Raw genomic sequence first — 12,416 nt, forward strand, 5'->3', positions numbered from 1 at the left:
ATTTTAACTAACGAAATAAAGGAATCCTTGTTTAACAGTGTTTTTTTTTTTTTAATGCAATGCTTTGGTCCCTTTCACACAGGCGGTCTGATTGGGTCCGCCTGTCAGTTTTTCAAGCGGACCCAAGCGGATGCCCAATGCGTGTCGGGGCAGCCCATGTGTAAACAAACAGGTGTCTGTTTACACCCGGTTACCCCCAACTCTGGCCAGGTCCGGAAATACAAATGGATCAGAGATCCGTTTCGCCGTACCTAATAATGCCGGATGGGGGGTAATCTGATATAAACTGACACATGTCCATTTACGCCTGACTCCTCATGGACCAACATGGAGTCCGGCAAGTTTAGTTCTAAAAAAAAATGGACGAACACAGCTGTCACAGCGGTGACATTCGATTCGTACCACTCCGATCAGGAAGGATCTGAGCACAGATCCCCTCTTGATCCGCCCATGTGAAAAGGGGCCTTTACTGAAAGCTTTACATCCAAATGAGTTATACTTTATTAATCTATTGTGTGTGTGTGTGGTCTTCTTTTACTAGCTTGTTTTCTCTAATATAAATTATTTTTTGTAGAACAATTCTAAACAAATCATTTTAGGTCTCATGAAGTATCAAAGCCTCCACCTTTGCAGATGAAGCTTGAAGCCCGCTAAAGCCCACATTACTGATGTGTGTTAGAATATTTCTATGTGAATATTCTGCAGAGTATCTCAACAAGTGCAGAGACCAATTCCCCTGCAGGTCTGCTGCATCACAGATCTACGCTGTGTATGAATTAAATAGAGCTGCAGCTAACGATTATTTTCAAAATCGATTATTAAGTTCGAAAATCTTGTGTTCAACCAAAAGGAGAATGATGGCTATTATGCACATCAGGGCTGTGAGTGTTAACAGCATTCAAGCATCCTATTTAGAGAGAGTTGTGTGATGAGTGCATGAGTCCACACAATCCAAAAATTATAATACAGTTAGAAATGTGCAATGCTCACCCCAATCCCTTACCCTGCCTTACATTCTTTTCTTTTTTTAAGGTTTGTTGTGCGGTCTCTGGGGAAGATGGCTGCTAGTAACCCAGTATTGAACAGGCTAGAGCAGAGGGCCTCAGAAGCTGATCATGTCATTGAGTATTTGAAACAGCAAGTTGCCCTTCTTAAAGAAAAAGCAAGTAAGGAATGTTATGTAACTAACACCATTCTTCCTTTTGTAAGAGATAGTCTGTTCTCTTTATTGTAGGCACTAACCCGTTTACTTGCATTTTTAATTTATACTTTATACTAGGACATAGAGATCACATTGGAACTTGAATGTAACAGCCTTTAACCCAGATCATTGGTTAGTAAATGTGAAAGTACAGTATCTTAAAATGTGACCTCAGGATAGTTTCATACCATATGTAATAATATTTAAAGGATAACAATACTTTTAGGGCTTGTTTACACCATGTCCGTTGAACTCTGTTTTTCTGCACACCAGTTGTCTTCTATGTGCCCTGTTCACACCAAACGTGTGGTGGTGTGCAAAAAAGGCAGCTGAAGGGACATGGTGTGAACAAGCCCTGAGGGCTAGTTTACACCAGATGCAGTTGTGATGCAGTCCGTTCAGTTTGGCAGCTGCATCAAAATGGTGTCACAATGCTTTCCAGTGGGATCTCTGGTGCTTTGTTCACACCAGTGCAGTTCGTTCCGATGCAGCCAGAAAAAATACTGCTTGTCTAATTTTAGCTGCACCTGATCGCAATGGAGCGCATCAAAAATGCATGCCAACGCACTGGACTGCACCTGAAAGCTAATTTTAAGAAAAAAAACTAATCGCACTGCAGCTGCTCAGACACACACAGTTTTGGTGTGAACTAACCCTGAAAGAAGTTGCGGTTAAGCAGTATGTCACAGCTGAAGGCTTACTGAAGAGCACTGCAGAACAGCCGGAGCCAACATAGGCCATGTTTCATGAAGTAACTCTCTAGCGGTCAGTAGTAATGGGTATATATGGTATTGAAAGGGCAAGGGGCCCAGTTATCCCCAACATGTTTAAAAGTAATCCTATTGTCTAAGTAGCCTGTCACGCATGCAGACATATCAAAAAGCATGTAGTAAAAAGAAATGCGTGAGCATCAAGACCATAATTTGATTCAGAGAGATATACTGGCGGCTGAAGTTTTATGCTAACCTTGGCTCTTCCACTCCTGTCTCTGGAGTGTTTCTTATTGCTCATTGAGGATGCCCATCACTATAAAGGGCCATTAGGAAGGCGAGAGGGGGTGTTAATTGGGTCTGCCTATGTTGGGAATATAATGTTCATTTTGAGAAGAGATTTTCACTGAAAATACCTACTGCTTGCAACAGCAATCCTGTCATGTTAAAAAAATAAAATAAATACTGCTGTCACATTCAGTAGCCCTATTTCCCTTCTCTTTGGAGAGATTTCCTGTTACTTCTGGTGTGTCTCCAGGACAGAGAATAAAGGCAATTCCAATAAATGCAATACAACACATGCAGAAAAAAGTATCTACCTACCTATCTACCTATCTACACGTTAAAACAAAGAGATCAAACAGAATAATCTGTAGTGCTTACAGCTTTAGTTCAAAAGGATGTAATCTCTTCAAAGCTGAAACAGGTAATTACAAGACTAACCAGACCTTCATTTCTATACTTTGGCTTCAGTTTTGCAGGCATCTGTACGGGAAGAAAAGAAGCTCCGCGTAGAAAATGCAAAACTGAAGAAGGAAATTGAAGCCCTAAAAGACCAACTTGTGCAAACGGAGAAAAAAAATGGAGGTACATTAAAAACGCTATGTTATTATTAACAGCTGGTACATTTTTCAGTACATATTCCCTAAAAAGGATCTACTTGTTGCCATGTTGAAAGCTGCCCAAATATAATCAATTACTAATACAACTTAGATTAAGGAAGCTCTTTGTATGCAAATTAGGGCAACTCTTTACCTCATTTAGATTTATTAAAACTGTGTGTGGATCTGTCTGAACAATTTATTCAGTAAGTATCCTATCAAGAAGTCTTTGTAATCGGTCGTTGTTTAACATGAGAACATGCAAACAACTGTGGTGCCGGCACAAATACAAGGCACAAATCTGGTCTCTGCAGATGTTTGCACACAGTGTGCAAAAGGCAAAGTTTTTGAATTTGGCAAGAATCCCTGAATCTTGCCGCTGGTGATCCTAATCGCCTGCGTAAATGTTACCTTACGACTTACGTTACCAACTGTAACCGCGTGTTTCACATACCCTGTGTACAGAAACAGTGGTTTTTGGAAAGTTGTAGCTTCATTATGTCAGTTGTCTTACACCAGAGTTGGCTACTGTACCATAGAGAATTGTCTAAAGCTGGCCATACACCGAATTTTGGCAGTTTGCAGCTAAATTGCAGAATTCGATGTGTGGGTGACCCTGCTGGCACCACCCCTGTTTAGTTTGGATGGGGGAATCAAGTGATTGATCTCATTCGGTCAGCTTTAGGTTGATAATGTTATGTAATTCAGGTTACTTGGCGGTTTTGTGTACATAGTTTGTAGCTGGCATTGCCAGATTAACACACACAATGCTCCTATGTTTGTGAATGTTACTGCTTCTATGACTACACAGGGTCTTCATATATTTCGTTTAGATTACTAGTCCAGCATATGGCTTTGGTTTTTATACAAGTTGTTATACAATTGATAAGACTATTTTGTTTTCTTTTTTTGTTATTAAACCACATCCCCAAATGGGCTGGTTAAATGGCATGCAGTACTTTTTTTTTAAGCATACCTCAGTAAGACGCAGTACAACCACACCACAGTGTTCCCATAGAACCTAATGAAATGTCACTTGTGACATTTTCAATACATTTTTAACAAAAAAGAAAAAAAGTGCAATACACCACGATCAAGTGCATCGGCACTGTCTGGGCACATGCACGCCTGCTGGTATGAACAAGCCTTTAATGTTTTATAAATAGTTCACAGCCAGAGAAAAGAGAATGTTTTAGGTGGATCTCCAGAAATGATTGTTTATGGAAACCCGGAATAGGTCCAGTTTGTCTTAGGCCTTGTTCACACCAAGCGCGGAGCATATCCGGACCAGAGCAGGTGCAGATCGGATCAAAACTGCGTCCAATGTATTCCTATGGTATTTTGACCTCCAGTTCACATCGCAGCGTGCGGATCCAGACCGGATGAAAAAACTGCGGCAACCCCTATTTTACCTGCTCTGGGTCTGATCTGGAACGCATCTAAAACGCATCAAAAACGCATGCAAGTGCCTGAAAGCCCATGTTAAACTTTTTTTTTTACCAAAACCGGCCCTAAACGCATCAAAAACGCATCCAAAACACGTCTAAAACGCAGCACAACCCACTGCACTGCGTGTGCAGAAACCTGACCGGATCTGGTCTGCATTTGGTGTGAACAAGGCCTTAATGTAAGTGTCCGTATTTGATATCTGGAGGGCCACCGAGACCTGAAAATCACTATAGTACCCTCCGCTACATATTGTGACAGCCGTGATTTTCTGCGTCCGGCTCCAGCAGCTTCCCTTCTGCACAAAGAACAAATGGAGGCACCTTGTTTGGCCCCAACACCATTCATAGAATGCTGTGTAGTTTTCAATGGATACAAGGCATTCTCTGATTGGTGATTGCACAAGGTGGGGCTGGGGGAATGATGTCATGATCCCCGCCTTGTTCAATCAAAGAATGCCTTGCATTCAATAAAAGAATACATGGCATTCTCTGAACGGTAGTGGTGCTGAACGAGCGATTCTCTGCATTCTATGTGTGGAGAGGAATCTGCTGAAACTGGAAGATCACGGCTATCACTGTATGTAGCATGGTCTACTGCAGTGATTTCCAGTGTCCCTCCGGATATCCAATATGGATATTTATATTGAGCTAAGCTGGACCAATGTAAGTTTTCAGAAATGATCATTCCTTGAGTTCCACTTTTAGTTGTCCCCCATTTAAATAGTTTTTTTTCCTCTGTTTTGTGCATCTAATTGTTACTTTACTCTCTCTCGGTTTCTGGCACTTAAGTGAAACAGGTTGATGTTCCTAATAGTACCACTTCTGTGTCTACACCTGCTCCCTCACAATCCATTGCTGAACCAGCTCCTGTGAAACCGTCCCCTCCAGCACCAAAAGCAGGGGGAGAAGATAAGAAAAAAAAGGAGAAGCCAGAAAAGAAAGGTATGAACCAACCGGAAAACAATGCCTTCCATTATTAGGATTTTTTTCTGTCTAAAACACAGATATTGTCTGATTGTATATTTTGCTTAGGGACAATTTACACCATCTAATCGACAAATTTGGTGCATAGATACTGCCTCATTTGGCAGGCACATGTGCATTATGTGGTACAACTATTGTATGGACTGCTGGCATCGGCCACATCGGTGTTTACAACCACATTCTGGCTGGCCTGTCATTCCCAGTTGCTGTGACTATGCGGTCAAATATAACTGCAGTTATTTTTTTTGTTTTTGAAGAGTGACTAACATTGATTCCCAAATGGCTGGGCTTGCATGTTTTCAGTAGCACAGAATTAAGTTGGTGGCTTTCCAGTTGCCGGAACTGCTTATTACAATATGCAGAGAAGAGAGCCACTCACATTCAAAGGGAAAGTATATATTATTTCTAATGAGCACATACAATTAGTTATTTTTGCATTGTTTACTTTGCTATTTACATGCTTGTTTCATATTTTTGTTATATCAAATGTAGAGATTACCATAGATTGGCCCACAGATGGAGACTAGAATAGACAACACTATTGCTCTGCCTCTCTCCTAAACAAGGGCCGGCTCACATAATAGCGCTGTGCTGAAGGCACAGTTTCCATGCATTATGGAAACCCGGAATAGGTCCAGTTTGTCTTAGGCCTTGTTCACACCAAGCGCGGAGCATATCCGGACCAGAGCAGGTGCAGATCGGATCAAAACTGCGTCCAATGTATTCCTATGGTATTTTGACCTCCAGTTCACATCGCAGCGTGCGGATCCAGACCGGATGAAAAAACTGCGGCAACCCCTATTTTACCTGCTCTGGGTCTGATCTGGAACGCATCTAAAACGCATCAAAAACGCATGCAAGTGCCTGAAAGCCCATGTTAAACTTTTTTTTTTACCAAAACCGGCCCTAAACGCATCAAAAACGCATCCAAAACACGTCTAAAACGCAGCACAACCCACTGCACTGCGTGTGCAGAAACCTGACCGGATCTGGTCTGCATTTGGTGTGAACAAGGCCTTAATGTAAGTGTCCGTATTTGATATCTGGAGGGCCACCGAGACCTGAAAATCACTATAGTACCCTCCGCTACATATTGTGACAGCCGTGATTTTCTGCGTCCGGCTCCAGCAGCTTCCCTTCTGCACAAAGAACAAATGGAGGCACCTTGTTTGGCCCCAACACCATTCATAGAATGCTGTGTAGTTTTCAATGGATACAAGGCATTCTCTGATTGGTGATTGCACAAGGTGGGGCTGGGGGAATGATGTCATGATCCCCGCCTTGTTCAATCAAAGAATGCCTTGCATTCAATAAAAGAATACATGGCATTCTCTGAACGGTAGTGGTGCTGAACGAGCGATTCTCTGCATTCTATGTGTGGAGAGGAATCTGCTGAAACTGGAAGATCACGGCTATCACTGTATGTAGCATGGTCTACTGCAGTGATTTCCAGTGTCCCTCCGGATATCCAATATGGATATTTATATTGAGCTAAGCTGGACCAATGTAAGTTTTCAGAAATGATCATTCCTTGAGTTCCACTTTTAGTTGTCCCCCATTTAAATAGTTTTTTTTCCTCTGTTTTGTGCATCTAATTGTTACTTTACTCTCTCTCGGTTTCTGGCACTTAAGTGAAACAGGTTGATGTTCCTAATAGTACCACTTCTGTGTCTACACCTGCTCCCTCACAATCCATTGCTGAACCAGCTCCTGTGAAACCGTCCCCTCCAGCACCAAAAGCAGGGGGAGAAGATAAGAAAAAAAAGGAGAAGCCAGAAAAGAAAGGTATGAACCAACCGGAAAACAATGCCTTCCATTATTAGGATTTTTTTCTGTCTAAAACACAGATATTGTCTGATTGTATATTTTGCTTAGGGACAATTTACACCATCTAATCGACAAATTTGGTGCATAGATACTGCCTCATTTGGCAGGCACATGTGCATTATGTGGTACAACTATTGTATGGACTGCTGGCATCGGCCACATCGGTGTTTACAACCACATTCTGGCTGGCCTGTCATTCCCAGTTGCTGTGACTATGCGGTCAAATATAACTGCAGTTATTTTTTTTGTTTTTGAAGAGTGACTAACATTGATTCCCAAATGGCTGGGCTTGCATGTTTTCAGTAGCACAGAATTAAGTTGGTGGCTTTCCAGTTGCCGGAACTGCTTATTACAATATGCAGAGAAGAGAGCCACTCACATTCAAAGGGAAAGTATATATTATTTCTAATGAGCACATACAATTAGTTATTTTTGCATTGTTTACTTTGCTATTTACATGCTTGTTTCATATTTTTGTTATATCAAATGTAGAGATTACCATAGATTGGCCCACAGATGGAGACTAGAATAGACAACACTATTGCTCTGCCTCTCTCCTAAACAAGGGCCGGCTCACATAATAGCGCTGTGCTGAAGGCACAGTTTCCATGCATTTAGGGGATTCTGTCACATACAAGGTGCGGTGGTTCTTTGCGTTGCCATTTATTCTGAATGTTACACTAAAGCACCTCCCGACGGTGCGTTTGCCTTACGTCACATAAAACTGATTAGAAGCAAATGTGAGAGACAACAATAATTATCTGATGTGGCTGGTATTCCCCTTTTTATTGTCTACAGTGCTTTTTTTTTTGATGGTACCTTCTGGATGTCAGAATGAAGTGCCGTATACAATTGCACAATCTGGCTTGTTTAGCATCCTGAGCCTTGTATATTTTACTGAGAGAAGTTTCCCTTTTCCCTATTCACTTTGGATATTTCCATGCACTGTAGTAGCCCTGGAACTCATGTGAGGAAGTGATACAGGAGATGGAGCTACTGCCAAATCTTCTGTGTAAATTAAGGTAATGCAGTCCATGTAGAATGATCATTACAATCTGCTAACTGTTAAGTAAAACTTGTAAAAGATTTTGATTAATTGCAATTTCCGCTCCTTTTTATCTGGAGAGTGATCAGGTCTAGAACTTGCTTCCAAAGGGAGGGTTGGTTTTCATTTCTAAATCAAATTTCAGATAACGTTTGACAGTGTGTCTTAAGGGCAAGTATTCTTCTGTAATCATACCTCAGTGCTGCTGTACCGAGAGATTTTCACTCTGACTTTTCTTTTTTCATTTCAGCACATAAGGTCTGTTCTCTGAAATGTTAAATAGCTTCCTGAATGATAACATATATTACTGTATGACTGTTTACCTTGTGGTTGCTTCTTAAAGGCTACTTGAAAGATGTAAAAAAGACGTGTATGTGACTGTATGTCTTGGGGCCCGCTCACACCTTTTGTCTATGCAGTATTATGCATTTTTTATGCATTTAACTGCATGTGGCAATGCACTTTTTTGTTTGATTAATACACCTTTTTTTGTTCATGCATTGTACAAAGCGAGGAAGAAACATTTAGAACAGAGATTTTGCATGATGGTGTGAGAAAGACATGCCTGATTCATGCATGCTTGTGTGTTTACGTTCATTTTGATAGGCATGCAGAACATGTATATGCACACAAATTATATTCTATTCTTTTTTTTTTTTTTTGAGCTAACCTGTAGCTCTTACGGTTCAACAACATTTTTGCTCCTTTACAGTGCATGGCAAGCGTGTTGGGATGCCATTCATTTGGAACAGCACCCCAACGCACTAAGGCAATGCAGCCTCAAAACACATATGTTGCAGCTTACCACAACGCATAGTAATATACTGGCGGGCTTTGCGGTGTGTCACGTCGAAAAAAATGCTGTATTTCCATTTTTGGTTCATTCTTGTGTGTTGGCAGTCCATTCAAAATCAATGTGCTGACTTAACGCAAGTCATGCCAATGTGTTATACAACGTGTGTTATTGTAATGCACATGTAAAGGAAATTATGAATGGGCCGCTAGGATCTGTTGTTGACGTGCTTCTGTTCGCTGCAAGTGGCTCTTCCATTCCCATACAAGTCAGGCAGGGAAAATCCAAAATTTTGAGTTGTCTCTAGAACATAGAGAAACATTTTCCAATAGGGACACTTGTTTCCCTATTTTCCTCACTATTGACATTTGCTGGTGTGTCTACAGGACAGGAAGTGAAGGGGAACTTTTCTCTAGTGAGGCATAGATGGCAAAAATAAGTTAATAAAATAAAAAAGGGGGGTTGATCATTCCCTAGCCTAGTCTATCCAAAAATAGATTTGGCTTTAGTTATACTTTACATATAAAGTGATCAGTAGGAGTGAACTCTTTTCATGCCTATAGTATAGTTGCAGTTAAACAGTTAATAACTGAATTCTTTGTTTGTTTTAAGAAGTTCTGGGATTTCAGGCTCAAATAAATCAATGCTAGGAGATCTTTCATACAAGCTCACCCGGAACTGGCAAAGTCAGCCTCCAACTGACAGGCTTCCCTTGATGGCGCTTCAGTAGTCTTTGATTTGGGAGCCTCCTCTGTGATCAGGAAGTGACTTCCGGCTCCCAAATCCGAGATGGTGGCACATTCATTTTTGCTAATGATGTATAAAATAGGTAAATTATAAAATGTGTTATCAATGACAAGGTTGTTAAACAAAAAAAATAGAGAATCGCTGCTGTAAATGTTACCATATTATCTGCTCAGTTCACAAACCTTTTTTTGTACAATCAAGGGTGATGTGTATTTAAATTTCATCATGCTAATTCACACTTGGAAGGGCTGATTTCCTCTGGAAAGAAAAATAAAATACCATCTGGAATACATATGTCATAATTATAAAGTTGCACTCATTGATTGTAATCCAATAAGCCAATTATAAAGTTGAGCTTGTTTGTAACGCCAACAAGGTTTGCCGAGTGTGACCTGTTAGTTTGGCTTTTATAAAAAAAAGGAGAGCGGTGTGCCACAATACCCTCTCTATTCCCAGGGGGGCTTTTTCCACTTCATACTCTCTAACTCAATAAAAATGGCATAAAGCAGTTTGGCGGCTTTACAGGAACAGGAGAGATTTCCTGTTCTGAGGCAAATGAAAGCCTTTTACACACTGAAAAGTTTAAGTTCTCATAAGCAGGGGAACTAATAAAGTTTATATTAATATAGTGCTAGTGTCAGTTAAATACATCTTTTAGTTTTAGGGATCCAGTGTTAACTGGATTTGTGCGGCATGTTCTTTGCAAGTTCTTGTATTGTTTAAAGGTGGAGGTAGAATCATAAAATGGGTCTAAAGAAAACTTTTAGGTCTTCTGCTACCATGGAAAGATAACATTGTCCTCCCTGAAATATATACATACCAGTTCATTGGTGGGAGGGCGCTCCCTCCCGGTCCAATTCGCTGAGGCAGTGGCACTGACTGGCTGCCCCCCCTCCCCACAAAACCCAACATCATCTCACACAAAAAAAAAGAAATGTCGAAGAACCCTCAGTGATTAGTAGGGTCAGTATTTCATGGTATCTGCAAGGTAAAATGGCTAACAATGTGGGTTTGATTTAAAGGGAACGTGTAGGGGTTTTCTACATATTTTTGTTCTGTGCTTTTTATGGTCTGGACTAAAAAATTACATTTTCTACTATCCAATCAGTCGATGGAGCTCTAGTCTTTTATCAGCATTAGTGACATATTCCTTACAGCTGATTTACCATTTACAGCTGACATCTGAGACCTAGGTTCCTTTTTAGGAAGGTTTCATTTTGCAAAGCAAGCTAATTTGCTGTGGCACACCCTTTAGCTAACCCATGGTTCTCTGGGAACCCTTTTTTTCATGTATGAAATCTTTATATATGACACAGATTTTAAAAACTGAGAAAAAAATAATAAAAAAATCACATCACTGCTGTTTCATATACTTGGAGTTATCTTTCTAATCTGTTGCATCATTTTTAAAGTGATGCTAAACTATTTTATTATTTATTTATTTATTATTATTATTATACAGGATTTACATAGCGCAAACAGTTTGTGCAGCGCTTTACAATATAAGGAAGACTTGACAATTATACAACTCAAGACAAGATGGTAAGGAGGGCCCTGCATGGGTGAGGGCTTACAATCTAGGGAGGGGCAAGTGATACATGAGGAGGTAGCTGTGTGGGGATGAATTGTTTGAGAACGTGATGGTTCAGTGGTTAGGTTGAGGTGGGATAGGCTTCCCTGAAGAGATGAGTCTTAAGGGATCACCTAAAGTCAGTCAGGTTGGGGTAAAGAGTTCCAGAAGATGGGAGAGACTCTAAAGAAGTCCTGGAGGCGAGCATGGGAGGAGCTGACGAGGAAGCTGGAAAACAAGGTCTGTGGAAGAGCGGAGGGGGCGGTTAGAGTGATACTTTGAGACAAGATTTGAGATATATCCAGGGGCAGAGTTGTGGATGTCTTTGTAAGTGTTTTTTAATATTTTGAATTGTATCCCCTTGGCGAGTGGAAGCCAGTGTAGGGATCGGCAGAGGGAGGTTGCAGACACTGAGTGGTTGGTTAGGTGAATGAGTCTAGCAGCTGCATTCATGATAGACTAAAGGGGGGATAGCCTGTGTAGAGGTAGGCCAATGAGGAGGGAGTTGCAATAGTCAAGACGAGAGATAACAAGTGAGTGGACGAGTAATTTTGCGACTTCATTGGTGAGGAAGGGGCGTATTTTGGAGATGTTACGAAGGGGAACGCGGCAGCATAGGGATTGGATGTGGGGCAGAAAGGTGAAGTCTGAGTCCAGGATGACACCTAGCACCCTGGCATGGAGGGAGGGATGGATAGTTGTGTTATCAATCTCAAGGGAAAAGTTGGTGGAAGGTGCACGGGCAGGAGGAAATATCATGAGCTCAGTTTTTGAAAGGTTGAGGTTTAAGAAGTGTTGTGACATCCAGACGGATATGTCAGTTAGTAGATTAGTAAAGCAAAACAAACGACAAACGCACTCAACAATTTGTTACCAGTTATACAGTAAGGTGCACACGAAATGGGCTTTGAACAGTAGAACAGTAGAAAGGCATCATGGCACACTCACAAACCAGCATGTAAAACAACTTGTCTCACCACTAAGGACAATGACAGAGGTTTGGATATACGTCTTCTGCAAAGGATGTGTAAGCCGACCTGCCGCGCCAAGGCACCTCTTATAGTGCGGTCCTAACTCTAAACTATGAGAGTGTCCATCTTGGAGCACATTGGGGCAGAAGATATCAAATTGGGTGCAGGCCTGTCAGGAGGACGCCCCACCTCCTTAAAGGTACAGAAACACACAAGAGATCCCGCACATCCCATTGGCA

At 41.2% G+C, this 12,416-nt stretch overlaps 1 protein-coding gene across 2 annotated transcripts in view; it reads left to right on the forward strand.

Moving 5' to 3' along the window:
* AIMP1 (aminoacyl tRNA synthetase complex interacting multifunctional protein 1) overlaps window positions 1–12,416 on the forward strand; it is a 53,566-nt gene that overhangs the window by 25,981 nt on the left and 15,169 nt on the right. For both annotated transcript variants that reach the window (XM_018554479.1, XM_018554477.1), the window contains 3 exons: window positions 1,033–1,166; window positions 2,665–2,778; window positions 5,030–5,182. In XM_018554479.1, the coding sequence (XP_018409981.1) occupies window positions 1,058–1,166; window positions 2,665–2,778; window positions 5,030–5,182 (376 nt within the window). In that variant the 5' untranslated portion in view covers window positions 1,033–1,057. The remainder of the gene's footprint in view (window positions 1–1,032; window positions 1,167–2,664; window positions 2,779–5,029; window positions 5,183–12,416) is intronic.

Source organism: Nanorana parkeri, unplaced genomic scaffold (assembly GCF_000935625.1).
Source record: "Nanorana parkeri isolate BGI_ZX_2015 unplaced genomic scaffold, ASM93562v1 scaffold161, whole genome shotgun sequence".
In the NCBI taxonomy this organism is placed as follows: domain Eukaryota; kingdom Metazoa; phylum Chordata; class Amphibia; order Anura; family Dicroglossidae; genus Nanorana; species Nanorana parkeri.